This window comes from Pyxicephalus adspersus, chromosome 3 (assembly GCF_032062135.1).
Source record: "Pyxicephalus adspersus chromosome 3, UCB_Pads_2.0, whole genome shotgun sequence".
Taxonomy (NCBI): domain Eukaryota; kingdom Metazoa; phylum Chordata; class Amphibia; order Anura; family Pyxicephalidae; genus Pyxicephalus; species Pyxicephalus adspersus.
Genome location: NC_092860.1, coordinates 86,789,497 through 86,808,549, shown reverse-complemented (window position 1 = coordinate 86,808,549; position 19,053 = coordinate 86,789,497). Strand labels below are relative to the sequence as shown.

At 35.4% G+C, this 19,053-nt stretch overlaps 1 protein-coding gene across 2 annotated transcripts in view; it reads right to left on the bottom strand.

Annotated features, from left to right (window-relative positions):
- The window catches only part of GRID2 (glutamate ionotropic receptor delta type subunit 2), a 579,007-nt gene that overhangs the window by 141,178 nt on the left and 418,776 nt on the right, over nt 1–19,053 (bottom strand). For both annotated transcript variants that reach the window (XR_011919919.1, XM_072405568.1), the window contains exon 9: nt 17,801–17,902. Coding sequence is in view for 1 of the 2 variants with exons in the window: in XM_072405568.1 (XP_072261669.1) it covers nt 17,801–17,902 (102 nt within the window). In the remaining variant the exon portion in view is untranslated. The remainder of the gene's footprint in view (nt 1–17,800; nt 17,903–19,053) is intronic.

Genomic DNA, 19,053 nt, shown 5'->3' with positions numbered 1-19,053 from the left:
GTGGGTTTCCTCCGGGTACTCTGGTTTTCTCCCACATCCCAAAACATGCGGTAAGGTTAATTGTCTTCCCCCAAAAAGTGACCTTAGATTGTAATTATGACATATGACTATGGTAGGGACATTAGATTGTAAGCTCCTTTGAGGGACAGCTAGTGACATGACCACTGTGTAATAATAATAAGTGCTGGCTCCTTTCAGCTGTTGAAGGTGACAACACAGAAGTATAATTTGGAGACATAAATAGGACTAGGACTCTGTAACATGAAATGTCTGAACAAGGATGTTTATGGCATGGTTAGCTTTATTTCAAGTACAAACTGTAGATTTTGAAAAAACATGATGTATCATGTAAATTTAATTAAATTTTATTGGTAACTATAAAATAAAAGTTTACCATTTCCTTATCCAATCCGCATTTTTACTGTTAGTAGGGCAATTTTATTATATCACTTCTTTTTTAAATTGAAATCCTGATTTATTTTATTTATTGGCCTTCACAATACTCTAGCTGAATTAATTTTACTTGCTTTTGGTCTCTTTATTACATTGTGGTTATCCAACATAGTATTATATGTAGACTTCAACCTCTGCATGCATTGTAGTCCTGGGATCAGCTAGTAAACTTTAATTTTAAAAGCAAAGGAGACAAGATATGCAGATCTGTATCTTTTTTTTTTTTTTTTACTTTAATTTAGAGACAGCCAACAAATATTTTTTTAGAGAGATGCCATGTGAGTCCCTTATACACATAATCAGAACAGATAACCTTAAAAATTCGTTTCTGGCTACTAATGAATAAAATGACAGCTATATTTTTAAATAATATACTCATGGTAATGAGCTGCAGACAATCAAGTATCTGCACGTTTCAGAGCTAGAATTATCAGTAGAATCTTCAGCATCCAATACTTGTGGGTATTGGTGGTCACAATTATATCCAATTGTTCAATTGCCAGGTTGGCTGTGCCATGCTATACTTGTCATTGGTAGGTATAGTAGGTCTCATTAAAAAAAATTAATTCTGACTCAGAATTTCTAAATCCAGTCAGATTTCTCAACCAATCCAACCAGAGTCAAAACTTTTGTGTTCCAAGCAACTCTATTTCTGAGTCTGCTACATAGCATTATTGTGTTGCTGCACACAGCAGGCTTCTCCAACTGGTCTGCAGGTCACTAGTGTGTCCTTGCAGCTCTAGAGGGACACTTTGGGCCTGATTTATTAAAGCTCTCCAAGGCTGGAGAGAATACACTCTCACCAGTGAAGCTAGGTGATCAAGCAAACCTGGAATGGATTTCTTCAATGTCATTTGCTATTTACTAGCAAATGCTTTGAATCCTAGACCAGATCCATCTCAGGTTTGTTGGATCACCCAGCTTCACTGGTGAAGGTGTATTCTCTCCAGCCTTGGAGAGCTTTAATAAATCAGGGCCTTTGTGTGGTGGTTGCAATTATTTATTGATAGGAAAAAGAATACTGTCTTAGCCGTTTATGCACTGCAAGGGAACATCAACTGCACCTATCAAAATTAGTCATCCTTGGTGATATTGCTTCCCAAAGAGATTCACAACTAAAAGCTTTCCTACAAATTTCACCTAGAATGAAAATGAACTGTTAACAATTCATCTATAAGTGAAAACACAACAACTTTTTGTAGCAGAAAACTGTATATTAAGCTTTCACGTTTATGAAAAGTGAAGATAATTCCCGCATTTGAGAATAGTAACAGGAACCACCATCAATATTAGAGGATTTTCTCTAACCTCTTGCTCTAGGGACAGTTCTAAAATTTTCCAATATTTCAATTAATGTTCTGTCTCATTGCAAATGGCAAATATAAGAACTTGTAACTAGTAAAATTCAGTCAAGTTGGTCAGGAAATCCAAATTCAGTCAGAACTGGTGTTTCTTTAATGAGCAATACTTTATCTGTCAATGACAGGTATAGTACTGCTTGGCCAATTTGGCAGTCACACAATGATAGCTGTCATTCAGAAGCCTACTGTACCTGTCAAAAAAATATAGTAATGTTGGATTAGAACTGGGATTTCCCAAATTCCCAAGTTCTGATCTGAGGTCAGATCAGCTCCAATCCCAGTCGGTACTGACCACCACTAACAGAAACCAGGACGAAAAATGAGTAAATCTGTCTAGTGGTGACACAGATTTTTAAAAAGATTTATCCTTTCCTCAAATCTAAAATTAAATAAATTTGCCTTTAGAGTATAATTCTGCAAATTAAAGAAGTATGCATTTGTATGCATTTGCCCATGTTTGATATAACTGTTGCTTTCTCTATAATGTATAATAGATTTACTTAATCATCTCAGTTCTGTACAACAACATATCAAAACAAAGAAATCTGGTTTGCCATAAAAAAAGAATGACTTTGTTTAACAAATTAAACCATTATAAACAGTAGCTTATCTACATAATGCTAAGAATGTAGCAGCTGGCTGGCTGAGATCCTTCTTGAAGAAAGTTTGACCTATAATGGTGAAAAGAAAAACAAAGTAACCGGCTTTAGTTAACACAGATCTTCAGTGAAGGATATTTTGTTTTTATTTGCAGTTGACAGGCATATGTATAATGATGTGCATAAACAGAGATAAATGACATGTGTACCAGCCATCTGGAAGCCATATTTTCCTAAACTTTGTAAAATTACACTGGTCCTTAGAGGAAGGGTAATGGGATGGAAGACTGTAAAATATCATCTGTTAATACTAGTACAAATCTAGTGACAGTTTTATCTCCATTTTGATTACATTTTTACTACATTTTCTACATTTCTAATAAAAAATGACCTACCTTTACCAGTATCTGTTTATTTTGGGTGTAAAGTTAGCACTTGTGTGCAAAGCAAGATCAAGTACCTATGATATGGTCTTTTGAATATCTACATGAATACATATAGGGGACCATTTATGAAAAAAAAAAAAAAACATTATTTATACATAATGTCATTTTTATATGTTCTTAAGAAATTGATAATCTGCTGAAATAATTCTCACTTTTCAGCAGAGTGCCAATTTCAATACTGAACATAGAATACTGAATATAGATTAATCAATTGGTGATCACTACTTTATGTTCACCAGTTAGCTTTTGCCATTTTCAAAGGGGAAATGTCATAGATTTCAATTTAGATCAGATTTTAAAAGTGGTGTTGTGATTGCTGATCAAGTTGTAGTTGGCATTTTTAAAAGTACTTTTCGTACTTTTAAAAGTAAAAAGAATTTCTCATTGCCAATATAGGGTATTTATTAAACAGTGACTGTGTAAAAAAAATGAATCACCTTTTCATACATATCATGTAAGAAAATATAAAAGCGGAACTAGTGAACAAGTGAAAATAAAAAAAGCACAATTACCTTTAATTCCGCAGATCCCTCGATGGTGCTAGATCTTCCCTTGATCAGGTCCTGCATCGTCATAAAATTCTTATTCGTCCTGGCGCTGAAAAAAAGCCGTGCGCCGCAATCCTAAATCTGCCTTTTCGTTCTTCTTGCTACATCACCCGATCTCACAGTTCGTAGATGGGTGTGAGGTCAGGTGACACAGCCTGGTGTAAAGGGGGAAAAAAAAGAGAGCCGTTCTCATTGCACATCTGTGCATGCCTGAGATCGGGCATGCTATACATATATATTTATACACATATATATATATATATATATATATATATATGTGTGTGTGTGTTTACCTATGTGCCTAAAGTTGAGCTGTCAAAAATAAAACATGTTTGTAATTCTGAAATGCTTTCAAGATTTTCTGCCACAGAAAAGAAAGCCAAAAGCAGGGCAAAGGAATACATTTTAATCCTGATAGTGACAGGATAATTATTAATAAAATGTCAAACGACAATTACAGGCTTTAGGGCCTACTGTATGATTTCCTTCTTTTAATATCAAGCTCCTGTCAGAAAAGGACAACTTGTGCATCTTATTCCCTTCTGCTGCTATCAGTGAATCTGTAAGTCTGTTTCTGCTGCTCTGTATAACATATTATTAGATTTTTTATACAAAATGCTTATATCATAAAGTAGTTATTAAACCTTCAGTCATCTTTAACCCTTCATTATGTAACAGAGTCTGGGTGGATTATATATGCAATCTAATATAAATTTTATATGCATATGATATGGAAAAAACACTGTAAATTCTACCACACAGGTCATTCTCTAGAATTCATTTATTTTTCCTTGCAATAAAGTAGTTGTTTATCTTTCTAGGTTTTTAGACTAGTATTAATAAAAAAATGTATTTAGCTGTTCTCAACAATAGACTGATTTTAAATTTTGATATTTGCTATTATGTCTTTAGTGTTTAAGTTAAAAGTCACCTTGACACCAAAACCGCCAGATTGAAATGTATGCGAAATTATATATAAAATATACTTAGTGCTTCTGAAAACGCTCTGGTCTCGCTGAGAATTGGGCCGTTCTCGCTTACCAAACATGTAGGCGAGAACAGCCTGTGTAAATTCGGCCGGCCAGACCGAATTTTTGGGACCTGCAAGACCAATCAGGGGAGGGAGCTGTCAGCTCCGCTCCCCTGATTGCTCTTACAGCCCTTTACTAGTTGTATGTGTTCTTGGATAGACTTTCTCTTCCCTTCCCTTGAATCTTACTTCAATCTTGACGTAGCTGTCAGATCCGCTTCCCTGATTGCTGTTGCAGCCCTGTAGTATGTGTTCCTGGATAGAGTTTTCTATCCAGGAACACAGTGTGAGTCTCCCTGGCTGCTCATGAATGAATGCAGCTGTGGGAAAAATCCTCTGATTTTTCCCACGGCCTCGATTATTCATAAACGCAATGCATGACTCACTCTAAGAGGAGGAGTACCGCAGCTGCATTTATGAATGGAGCCGTGAGAATCCTCCTCTCAGTGAGAGATCCCCTGACCTGTAGTGCCCGGGGATCGCTCACTGACAGGAGGATTCCTACGGCTGTATTTATGAATGCAGCTGCAGTGATCCTCCTATAGTGATTTCCTGGATTTTCGCTGAAATTTTGCAGACCCAACAGAACTTCGAGGCATTCTTGCTCATCCTTACCCATGCAAACAAAATAATCCAATGTGTACTGTCTTTTAAAGTGAACTTGCAGTTGACGATCAAAGTGCTTAAAATCACATTATCCCACAACCAAAACTTTAACGTCAACACACAGATTGATGAGTCCTTACTCACCGACTTAAATGGATCTCTATTATAATTATAATAAGGTCTGAAAGTATTTGAGAAGATACACAGTTAATCGTTCTTCTTTTGCTGTCATACTCCATCCAAAACTCCAACATTCCAAACATAAATTTTTTTCATGGGACTACAGCATAGTTGTGAATGTTTCAATGCAAAGTGGCAATATGACCAGAGATAGGCAACCAACACTTGCTGGAGCAGATATTACAGGTTTGCTTGCATCTATTTAAGGGACTTCACATTTTTTAATATATATATCAACATGCATACCCACAAATCTCCAATATTTAGCTCTGTTCTACACTTACCTTGTATCCCCCTAGGAGTGGGTAGAAAAAAGAAGTGGGTAAAGAAGAGCTCATTACTGTGTGATTTTTTGATTTACAAAGTATGTACAGTATTTGTGTATAATATTATTCATTTTAGTTAAGATTAGATGATAGTTTTATATATCACTGCACTGAGTATATTTTATTATTTACTGTGAGTATTAAACAGGTGTCAGCAGTTTTTGTTTTAAAGTGAGGGTGAAGCTCAGGAGATTCTTAAAATTTGAATTAACTTGCGATATTGGCTTATATAGTTATTGGATTAGGAAAACAATCCATCAAGTTGAAATGAAATTATACAGAACCCTTAATCCACAATTTAACTAGAGAAAAAAATCCCTAATGTTGAAAGGTCCAATAAAATAGGCTGTTTTATCAGTAGTGGCAAAATGTTTATGCCTCTGTTCTCCTAACTGGTACAGATGTAAGAGAGGCACACACTATCTGTTCAGTGGGCTGCAGCGTACTGCTGAGGTCAGCTCAGCCACAATCCCAACCTCTCCCATTCAAAAGCAGAAGCTGTGCAGGAACAACACCCTGATTGGCCCACCAATATCTTTCTCTTGTGGCCCCTAGAACAGGAAATAAATGATATAATCTCCAGTGGAAATACTTTAAATATAACCTGTCATGAAAAGAGGCATGAAAACTGTCATTGCTGACCTCTCCTTTTGAAAATTTTAATGGTTATCATGCTGGCCCTCTTTCTTCAGTACTTTGATCCATTATCCTGAAAGAAATAAGAATGACTTTGTTCTATAGAACATCCGTTGTATATCAGTGACGTGGAAAGTAAGAAGCAATCATAACAGTCAGGCAATTAACAACAACTTAAGCCCCAACATATTTCTCAAGACCAATTTAATTATGTTGTACATACAACAAGCAATATTATAATAAATAAAGTCCAACTCCATGTCCTTAAATATTCTTTTATACCTTATGGCAATTTATCACAACTGACAATTTTAAAATCAGACTAGGACAAAGAGGATCTTGATTGATATGGGTTGCTAAATATAAGAATTACCACTTATGTTTTTGTTAACATTAGGCTATCCTAAGCCTCTTCCTTATAAAAAAGGAATACCCTCCACTAGATTTAAAAGCAACTTAGTAGGGTAATCATTTCCTGGCTGTGTCATATAATGGACAAGTGCAGTACAATGTCCACCATTCAAGCTATGGTGTAAATCATTTTTGTCATGCTAGGATTCAGTAAATTATCACAGTAAATTAGATTGTGATTTAAGGAGTATCAGGATTCTGCATTAGGTGGTTAAAGCCAAAAATAGAAGTACAGATTCTAAGTGAATAATTAAACCAAACACATCATTAACTCACAGGTGGCTAGTGTGATCATTATCAGAGTATACCAAATGGACATACAAATATATAAAATCTGTGTAGAAGCCCATGCCTAAATATAGCTTTTATCCAAAAGACCAAAACAATAAACTAAACTTTTCATAGACAATTAGTGTTATGAGAAGGGCCATGAGAATAAAGAAAGCACAGCCACATGCAATTTTAAGTACTTGGACATATTAAAATATCATCTGGTCTTTAGTAGGTTGTAAAATTATTTAAACCTAACCTCTGCTGTAATAAAACACACATCATATTCCCCTATATCAGGGGTGTCAAACTCTGGCCTGCAACGTCTTTTTTTTGGCCCCCAAAGGAATACTAAATATGAATTGTAGCTGGCCCGCTGCTGCATTGAAATAGTGCCGCTACTACAATCCCGGGAATCACTCCCGCTTTGGACTGTTTTATACGCGCAGGGAATTGTAGTAGCGGTGCTATTTCAATTTAAAGTTTGGCCCGCGACTTTGTCTAAGTTTTTAATTTTGGCCCCCTGTGTATTTGAGTTTGAAACCCCTGCCCTATATCATCATTTATTTAACAAAAAATATTCCAAAATGGATAAACCATTGGAGAAAAACAGGTACACCCCTTTAAAAACCTTTAAAACAACCACCTTTAGTAGTAATAACTGTATGATTTTGGACCACTGAAACAACCTTGTTTTCATTTTCAGACACTTTGTTGTAGATTTGCTGGTCTGCTTAGTATCATTGTCCTGTTACATGAGACAATTTTGGCCAAGCTTTATGTGTTGCACAGATGACCTCACATATGACTCTAAAATACTTTGGTACACAGAGGAGATCATAGTTGACTCAATTGGCCTCATTTAATAAAGCTCTCCAAGGCTGGAGAAGATACATTTTTATCAGTGAACCTGGATGATCCAGCAAACCTGGAATGGATTTTTAAAAAAGTCACTTGGTATTTGTTAGCAAATGTTTTCAACCCTGTACCAGATTCATTCCATATTTGCTGGATCACCCAGAATAACTGGTGAAAGCGTATCTTCTCAAGTCTTAGAGAGCTTTAATAAATCAGGCCTGATGACTTCAAGGTGCCTGGGCTCTGTGGTTACAACAATCCCAAATCATCACCCCACCATGCTTGACAGTTGGTGTTTGTGCTGATATGCTGTGTTTGGTTTTCCTCAAATGAGGCGTTATGCATTATAGTCAAACATCTCCACTTTTGGCCCATTGGTCTAAAGAACTATGTTCCAGAGGTCTTGTATTTTGCTCAGATGCAGCTTTGTGAACATGAGCAGTTCTGTCATGTTTGTTTTAGAGAGGAGGCTTTCTCTCTACTGGCAACCCTTGCAAACAAGCTGAAGCCAGTAGAGCCTGAGCTCTGAGTTGTAGTTTTTTTGCATTTTCACTGAGCATTGCACGGTCTGACTTTGGGTAAATTTTCTGTTTGACAATCTGGCAATGAGGGCATGGGGGACATAATAGGAAATCCACTAGATTTTTACAGTCATAAAAAGTTAAGAAGCTTTGCCCCAATTAGCTTCCTAATTACTTTTTGTTTATGTGAGATTGTGGTCACAATAAAAAGGCAAATACAACTCTAGAAAATATTTTTTGTTAAAAATTTGGAATATTGAACCACAATGTCTGCATCTGGAAATGTATACACTGAGCAATTCCAGCTTTTCTTTTGATGAACTTAATTTGTCTCTTTTAATATACCCTGCTCTGCTGTGTGAATGTCCCTTTAGTGCTAGTGGCAGCTCATTTGCAGATCTTGGTGAACTGCCATTTTGAATTACATCATGCTTACAGCCTAATTAGGAAGTATAAAACAATGGAAGATCAGATAATGTCTGCTTCAAAGAATGTAATGATAACTGAAAGAAACCTGAATTTCCCTCCATTCTCCAGGGCCTCGCTCCTTGCTTGAAACTGCATCTTTTATGTGATATTATACTTTAATATTTGGACCATGGACAAGTAATTACACTAGTCAACATAATAAATAGATGAAAGACAGATCTGTTTTTCTTTTTTGTATTATAATGTCATGAGAAAAAAATACAATTGAACTGGTAGATTTTCCTATGTATGACAGACTAAAAAATGTGTATGCATCTTACACATGTAAAAGTATTGCTTTCTTAAATGTGTTTCCTATGGCCATGTGATAATCTGACATATGATAGTATATTATACCTATGTTAAAGATGAGAAAAAGAAAATAAAGACAGAAAAGAACGTATTAAACTCCATAATTCTTCGGAGCAGTACATAAACAAGTTAGAACTCAAGTTGTACCTATGTTTCTTCAATATTTTATTATTATTATTCTTAATATTGTTATGTGTTTCTTATAATGATCCCTAATGTGTCAGTAATAAGATATACCTCAACAAGGCTAAAGCTTCAGTTCTTGGCTGATGGATCCAGCATCATCCAACCCTTTCCTTTGCAGCCTTGCCGTCTCTGGCTCACTCTTTTATTATTTGGATTTCAGTTGTTTCAATCATGGAGGCTTACTGTTACTTGTGACCATTATCAAAGCTACCTGTTTGGGGAACATTTATTAAGCATCCTGTATGCCCCTTTCACCAGCCATGACTTGCTGGCCTTGAGACTTTGTGATGCTATATGGAAGGGCATGAATGATTACAGTAAAATTAACATTTGACCCAAAGTGCTCCGCACAGAACTGGAATAACCATATTAAAAGCTTACTAAGCAATTGTCTATTCTTCTGTATTTTGGGTAAATTGGCTCTGTTGTATTGTTAGCTTGGAGTTTGCACCATAAAAGATCTAGGGGTTAGCAAGGCTAACATCGATTACAAAAAGCTTAAATTCCAAGTTTCAATCCAAGGTTGTGATAACTCGAGTCAGAATTTATTTTGATTGAAACTTTTAGACTATCATTACTGATGAAATCTAGGGGCAGAAATATATCACATTGGGGTTAGAACCAGAGAAAAGGTGAACCAGCGCTCCAGTTGTTTTTCCACACAACAGCTAAACATTTTTTTTTTATCTGTTTCCCAGGTCTATATCATTAGTAATTCAGTTACCAACAACAGTCACTAAAACTCAACTTTGTCTTATAGCATTGCTCTCTGGCAATTAATATTGGGTCACTCACAAAGCAACTTGTGATAGAAGAACCATGAGAAAATAATAATGTGTCTTTGGCATTAAAACTGCAATTGTCACATGGCAAGAGAAGTCAGTTTGCATTTCCTAATTAAATGTAGTAGTATCTATATATACAACATTGCACTAAATTATAGACTGGGTGTACTAACATATAATTGCATACATTAACACATCAAGTCCATGTCCATGGAATTCACCATTATTCTGTGCTGTCAGTGTTTGTACACAGGATACTGTGATCTATTGGGAGTTTTAAAACAAATATGCTGTTTTATAAATGTAGAGTCTGCACATTTGCCATCTAAGCTGTGGCATGCCTAAAGAATTGTAGGCATACCAGCACATCCCTGTAAAATATTCCAGATTTGTGGATCATGCATGTGAGTGAACATTCATGTACGTCTCACATAGGGGTACATCACACCATTATATTCTCACAGTTTATCTCTTTATTTTATTAGGTAATCAGCCTAAAATTGTAAAAATTTAAAATATGGCAACACAACTTAATTAAAGCAGAATTCAATTATTTTGGCTGCCATTTATATGTTCTATAAGATATGGTCCCATTTCAACTACCACATATAATAGCTGTAAAAATGTCTTGTAAAGGTTCTTTCAGCTGGTCCAGACCTGTTTAGAGTCTTTCCAAATCAAGCTGAGTAGTGTTTTAAAAGCTCCTTGACTGCTGTGTAAAAAATGGCACAATACATGGAACCACCGCCTGTAATCATATAAAAATGTGGTGAGAATCGTAAACAAACTCTCATTCGCTCAGCAAGATAAGATGTTAATTGCTCTTGAAAAATAATTTATCCCTGGTGTTGCCCAGATCTGAGTAATCTGTTTATGTTAGTGCCCAAGCTTTCTAAATTCATTACCAAATCTATAAATATTTATTTGCCTCTATTGAAAATCACTTTATTCAAACTGGTGCACCCCATCAGGTTTAAAGCTTGTAAAATTTTTATTTCGTGTAAGTTAATTAAATGCATTTTTAGAAATTTTGTACAATTTTGCATAATTGATTAGAGTTTCTGCTAATCTATGATATGTGTAAATACTGAATAACTGATATTTTATGAAAAACTGTTATTGGTATTACATTTGAGAAATATAGGACAGATGCTAAAGAAAATATATGTTTTCACTTATTTTTATGTAGGTTTTTGTGTTTAACTGGAAGTCATATATTACATTATTTTATATATTTTTAGATGTCTTGCATTTGCCTGCTAAGAAGGAAGATCAGCATCCAGATGTAGTAGGCAAACAGACTATTGCGTAAAATATATTTACATATATAATTATATCTCAAAATATATTTTTAGAGTTTCACATATGGTATTATGGTATTCCTCCATGCACTACAGATTTTGGACACCAATAGAAAACAATAGGTAAAATCTGCCCAGTACATCCTAGGGATGATTGCTCTATGTTCTTTTTCCATCAGGAAAGTACTTTCCTGTAATAAACTACCACAAACTGCCCCATTAATATATTCTGGACTACAATGAGCACACCAACCAATATAGATAGGTCTTAAATGGAAAGTAGAAATTACCTCCTTGAGCTGAGAGGATTGAGATAAGATGATTGAAACATACACTGGCACTATCATTAGTTCTAAAGGCAGTCACAATAGCACTCTCTACATTGTAATCTAATCTTTACTACAGCTATGCAATATTAAAGCTAACGGTATTGACACCTGTTTTAAACACAAAGTGGCACAACACCTTTTGCTGCATGTTTGGTTTTCGATACAAAGATTTCAGATTTTTCTTTATTCTTTTCTTCTTTGTAAGTAGCCCAAACCCACTTACAATTTATATATATATAAATATATATATATATATATATATATATATATATATATATATCTATAAACAAAGCAGTGAGAACTGATTATGAGCACTTGCTGATAAGTTTAGGAGTTGAGCAATGAGTGAATTTGAAATTTTCTGTAAAGTTTCACACCAGAGCAAAAAAAGTGTTGCAAGGAAATTTGTGTTGACATTCTCCAGCAACTTTCGGTGGACCCGAAGCTTTTTCAAAAAGTCATCACTTGTGATGGAAACCTGGATCTTCCAGTATGATCCGAAAATAAAATGACAGTCAATGCAAGGGAAAACATGGAACACAGCCAAGAATCAAAAAGTGCATCAAAGCAAGTCCAAATTCAAAGCCATGCTCATCGTGTTTTTTGATATGGGCATTATTTCAGCAGGGATGGGCTCCACAAGGCACAACAGTGAATCAACATTTTTATAAGGAAGTGTTGACAAAGCTGAGAGAAAGAGCCAGGAAAAGACAGCCAGAAATGAGAAAAAAGGTTTAGTTCTTCATCAGGACAATGCCCCTCACACAGCACTTTCTGTGACAGTTTTCAGCCGACACATTACTACGCTAGAACATCCTCCATATTCATCCTAATTTGGCATCTTGTGAATTTTTCTTAAGTTGAAACTGGTGCTTATAGGAACACACTTTGAGTCAATGGATGCAGTAAAGGATAAAACATAAGATATCTTGAAACAGCTGACAGAAACTGATCATGCCTTCGACTAGTGGATAACAAGACTGAATCGGTGGTTAATTGCGAATGGAGAGAATATTGAAGGGAACAAGAATTAAAATTGTCAAATAAATAAATACAAGTGAGTTATTGGGTCTGATTTGTTAAAGCTTTCCAAGGCAAATATTGACAGCCCATTCCCACCAAAAGCTTTGGGCCCAATGCTATAGCCTGATGGTTTCAGTTTACATCAATTTGCTGTATTGCAGTACATAGAGATACCTTCTATGCAAAGAAAAGGTCATCTTCCTTGCCATACTTCTGCCATTTTCTAAAAAAGTTATACCCTTTTTACACTTGCAATAGAAAAGTGCAGTCAACAGCTGCCAGGTGCAAGCTGTTTTGAGCTTAAAAGTAGTGCTGTTCTTTCATAGGAGGAAATACAACTGCATGGCAAGAATGAAACATGTGCACAAAATGGTTACAAGTCACTTCCATTCAGTTGAATAGGAGTAGTTTGAGCACATTTGCACCTGTGGTAAAATGTTGTGGTCCGTTACAAGTCTGAAATGGCCTCAGAAATAAATAAAGAATATAAACAAAAAATTATTCATACCCATCAGGCTTCCGGGAGGTTGCAACAGAATTTTGAGTGACCAGGAAAAAATGGTTATGTTAAAGATACGCTTTAAATTTTTAAAGTGGACTCAAGCAATAAACTAAATTAGAAGAAGCATTTCTGGCCAATAAAGACAATAATAGGCAAAATGTTGTGTCTACTGCAAGACAGTCATTTTAATTTTACAAATATAAATTCGGGTATAGGTTCACTTTAGAATCAAAGTGCTAATTTAAATAACGTTTCTGTCCATGGTATGACTGATAGATGTCTACTGCTCAAACACACTACAACAATTTTACATGATAAAAGAAGATCTCTTGTCAAAACAAATAGGAATTCTTTTTCAATTGTTATTGAACTACATTTCTAAAGCCACATTACAGCCCCGGTAACTGTCCTCTACACAGAATGTGCGGAAAATCAAACCTTGTCAGCAAATTTGTAATTATGCATTTTTTTTACAGTAACATCTAAATCAAGTGTTTGAAGTGCCAAAAGCTGGTATACACATATCAATGTGTATAGAACAAACTAATTTACTTTTTGTCCTCTCTGAAATAGAGCCATATTGATAAAACCTTTATTTCATGGAAAATGCCACATTGATCTAATATCGGCAAGAGGAGGCTTGATTCCAGTGCATTGACTGGGCTCAGCAGTCTTCATTAAGAAGTGACTTTTTAAAATCCTTTTCATCCACACATAGTCAATAACCTATTAATGTGTGTGGGAAGAAAGTGAAAGGAGATGTAATTGTATAAGGAAATAAGAAAAATAAACTAGGAGCCAAAGTCGAAGTATGAGCTGTGATAAACATCTTTCAGAATGGTAGGCAATCATGTCATTTTGAAATTTCTTTCTCAGATAGTTTTTACAGGCTGAGCCGCAAGTGTAAATCACAACATGTTTTCATCTCCTGTCTTGGAATCCCTATGGCAAAATAACTGCGTATGAGTTCAAAATAACTTTAATATACACACCCCATAAAAGCATGTAAAATGGAATGTGTATACTGTTTATGTCTTTGAATGATCGATCTACTTATCTGTTCATGTAGATAAAATATACATGCATTTTGCTTTTTCACAATCAAAAAAATATTGAAAAAATCACTATTTTATAAATAGAGCACTATTTGAATTCATGGTAACTGGGAAAATAAAATTAGTTCACAACAACAAAACACAGACAGACAGGTTGAAACCTCACCTCATTCAAATATTCACATATATTACATCTTTGAATTTCTCTTCTACAACCAACCGCTGCACCCCTTGCCCACTGCACTCCTATTGACCACTCCTTTATCCTCCACTCACCTTAGTACACCCCTTCCTTATCTCTGCACCCTTCTTTATTAACTTTTCTTCACCTCATTTCATTTTCATTAGGTCCAGGACCTGTGGCCACCCCCTGCACTTGCACCACAGACACCTATAGATAAAAATGCTTTTATTACCTTTAATTCCCTATATATGTCAGGGCACACTACTAAATTCTTCACTCTGCTGACAGTTTCTGATTTACTGCTGTTCATTATAAAAGAGACAAGTCCAATGTGTTTCCACTAAAGAGTCCTGCCTTCAGCATTCACTACAGGGATTTAGTGTAATGTTGTGAGCTGCACTGCCATCTCTGCTCCCAGCCATCTCTTGTGTGCTTAGTGACAGCACTGCAATGAATGCGTTTTGATTTTTAGATAAAACTGATTAGATATTCATTTTTCAAAAGATTGTAAAATGATGATCATGACAGCTTTTTCTAGAAGCTGAATTGTATGGAAGCAATGATGTCTTCATGCCCATACATTGCAAGTTCCATTTGTAATAAACATTATGATATTTGTAACGCTTTTTTGTTTTAGGATATATTTAATATACATGTGAAAGTTTTGGTAATCAGTGAGACTGATTTATTAAAGAAGAGCAAAGCAAATTTTCATGTAGGTTATTAGGTAAATCATTACTATAAATACACTATAATGTGTTTAAGACATGAAAAGAAACACAATTTTTGCTAGTACATATAACACACAATTGCAAAGCTACATGTACTATTACAGTTAACATTCAAATGAACTTTGCATAGTGAGATTTTTTTCAATAAGTAAATTAACCTTGATGTATTTCCTTTTCCTGATTAGGATTGGCAAAAACAGAGATTGATAATAACAATATGTTTAAACTACATAGCTATGAGTCTAAAGGAAACCATATATATAAAATCTCCATATAATGGCAAAAGGATTTAGGCATAATTATCTGCACTTCATTGTGCTTATGATGCTGATCAATCTCTGGCTTATGTATTTGGGCTGCAAGTATTATTTGAAATGGTAAATGGCTACGTGTTTGAACATTTTGGATGACCAAGGTCATTTCAAGACAATCTCAATAAGCCATTTTGCAATTATGTGCTAATGAACAACTCTTGTAACTATTTGTCAAGAAGTTGCAGCGTAATGGAAAAAAAGAAAAGAACACACAGCTATATAGTTTGCCTGGCTGCAGAAAGACACAAGGTAACCAGTTGAGAAATGATTAACAATTGTTATAAATCAAGTAAACAGTAATTTTTTAAATCAGCATTTAAGATCACAAAAAATATTAAAATTCACTTATTTCAGATCAGTCATTTATTCAAGACTTAATGTTGAGCAATGATATATGCATTAACATTTAATGTTGGTCGAATAGCTCACTATTCGATTCGGCAGCTATTCGCTCGAATATAGCAAAAAAATTCGGGTGGTCAAATGTCAAAGTCGAACACCATTAAAGTTAATGGGAGGAAAAATTCAGTTTTTTTTCAGCACTGTGTAGAGCTTCTACAGCCTCCAAACAGATGTAAAAAGATACATTGTAAAAAGATACATTGTAAAAGGATACATAAAAAGATACATTATAAAAAGATACATTGTAAAAAGATACATAACACTATTACATACCCCTGTACTTCACATGAAGATTAAAGAGCACCTGTCAAATCTATTTTAGGCTAAAGCTAGGTACACACTTCCAATAGTTATTGTTAGAAAATGAACGATTACGACCGATCAACGATTATGAACGATTATACTTGAACAATCATATTGTGCACAATTCTGTACATGCTGTAACAATGATCGTTCATATATAATCCACCAACAGTGTCCACACACTAGATACAATCGTTTGAACGATGTAGGGAGGGACATGTAAAGGAGAAAGTGTACTGCAGAAACATGCACAATCACTGAACGACACGATACTGTACACACAATAGATAGTGAAAGATCGTCGGCCAATCAGATCCACCGTGGCGGTCGTTCATTTCCAACGACAATCCTCGTTCGGGCTAATCTACACCAGGACGTTTCCTTCAGGCACGTTTTTGAGCGTTATCTTAAACGTTGCTTGCAACATTTAAAAAATTTAAACGCTGGATAAACGCGGGAAAACACTTCCATTGAACTCAATGGAGGCTTTTTCAAGCGTTTTTAAGCTTTTATGAAAGCTTCCACTAAAAACAACGGGGGCTTTTATAATCATTTTTAGCAGAACTTTGGAATCCGGAAGCCCCCTTAAATAAGGAGACTCCCAGATTTCCACCGCCCCAACCTGGAGAATCAGTACAGGGGTACATAAATCCCCTTACTCATTCCCTGAAACGGTTAAAATATAAGTAAAAAATAGGACAAGGCTTTAATTTAAAATTATTTTATTAATGTGTGTGTTTGTGTAATTAAATTTTTTATTTTTTTATTTACAGGTTATCCCAATGACAGGAGGATTTCCAGGGTTGCAATGAACAGAGCTCTGGAAATCCTCCTGACAGTGAGGGATTGCAGGGCACTAGGGGTTAAATGAGGACAAGCCTCTCCATTCACCCCTACTGCTTTGGCTGAGGTTTTACACTTCTCAGCCATTCAGCACTAGAGATGAATGGGGAGACTTGTGCCCATTCATTCCTTAGTGCTCTGTGATTGGCTGAGAAATAGGAAATCCTGATGACAGCTCAAGCATCATCAGGATTTCCCTTACCTCAGCCAATCAGGGAGCAAAGCAATCAGTGGAGCCTTACTATGCCGGCAGCTCTGCTCCCCTGATCACTGAAATCAGGGGAGCATTTCTCTGGAAGTATTCATTGCAGAGATTTTGGGGTACAAAGAAGGTTAGAAGCCCCCTATAACTGGCAGGATGCATTGTATGGTGTAGTTTCTGGTCTGTGGTACGGGAATGGTGGGCAGGGTGCAAATTTTTGATTTTTTACCGTAACTAGAAACATTTAAATTTAATTTCATTTTAAATTTAAACTATTCTAGTTTTAAACATACATCTTTAATGTTTGTTTGCATTGTGGCCCGCAAGTTTTATCCCAATGTCACCAGCAGCCCCCAGATGAAAAAAGGTTGGGCACCACTGTATTATACCACCACTTAGAATAAAGTAATTTCTCTATCCCCAGCCATGCTTGGCTTCCTGTCCTAGTGTTGCTGAACATGGTATAGCAGGATGGTGAAACCAAGTCAAATTCAGGTACCTTAATCAGTGCATAAATAAATACATTTGATCATTTAAAAAATACAGAACTGCAATAATGTATGTAGTTTTTATATCTTGGACTTCAGCTTTAAGAGCATATTAAAGAAAACTCACCAGCACTGCGGCCACACGGAGTACTACCCCTCGCATGTTGTTCTCCAGCTTTCTGTCTGTTAGAGATCCATTCAGACCAGTTACAGGGTTCCATGAGCCAAGCTACAAAAATAATAAAAACGTCTGTCAGGATCATTGATTTGCTAGTAGACAGAAATCACATTAATAAAATATTATACATTGACATGCCAAGTGTTTGTGAAAGGAAACAACCATATGAAATAGTATCAAACATTACAATATTTCAGTGAACAACACACTTTTAAATTGTAAAAAGATTAAAATAAATATTCTCTGTAATGTAGATTTCAAAGGAGTTCCCGTATCCTCATCACTGTGGTGTGATTTATCTGGATTATCTGACTCCTTTTGTTCTGAACAAGCCTCTTGATCTTGTATATGAAGAGCTATTTGTAGCAGGCATTCTACAGTCACCAGTCGGTAAAACTACCCATCAACTCACAAACTTTATTGTGCACTAGAAAATAAGCTGCTTATTGTAAATATGTCATTATCCTGTTTCCTTTAAAAGCATTTCGATTCAACAGATGTTGTACAAGACGTAATGTGCTTTTATTATTTAGCACAGAATAAGCACAGTTACTTAGTGTATACTTCCTTACATACATAAAGCCATAAAATAAAACGGGAGAACAATGTGTCTTTCTATTGTCTCCATTTCCTTTTCAAACACTGAAAGAACAAGTCTACTTTTTGCTACCAAATGTACTTATACGTTCTATTTATAGCTTTTCTTTGACTTAGTATTTGTATTAAAGTGTATGTATAAACCATACTTTTTTTATTTAGGTTTAAATAGAGTAAGAAAAGGTAAAAACCAGTGTCCGTATTTTTCTGTGTCCTATTTGGAATATTTTGCCTTCATTTCCAATTCTGGAAAAAGCACCAGGAACTAAGATAAATTATGGTACTTTTTTTGACAGTTTTCACTAGAATTATATTGTAATGGTAGATGTTCCTTTACTTGGTGATAAAGTTCCGGATTACCTGTCACTTTCTCACTTGGGGACAATAGCCATAAGGACGAATGATGACAGTTAATCTAGGACAAGGAGAGTAATAAATACCTAATTGGGGTTCCAACCTTTCCTCACTTTGTTAACAACTAAATATACACTTTAATGGCCCAGTTCTTATCTACTTCAAATTCAACTCCAGCCAATTAAGTTTTAAAAAAATTTCAAACATTGGAGTGTGAAATGTTTACAAGAACCTCTGTCCCTACCTGGGAA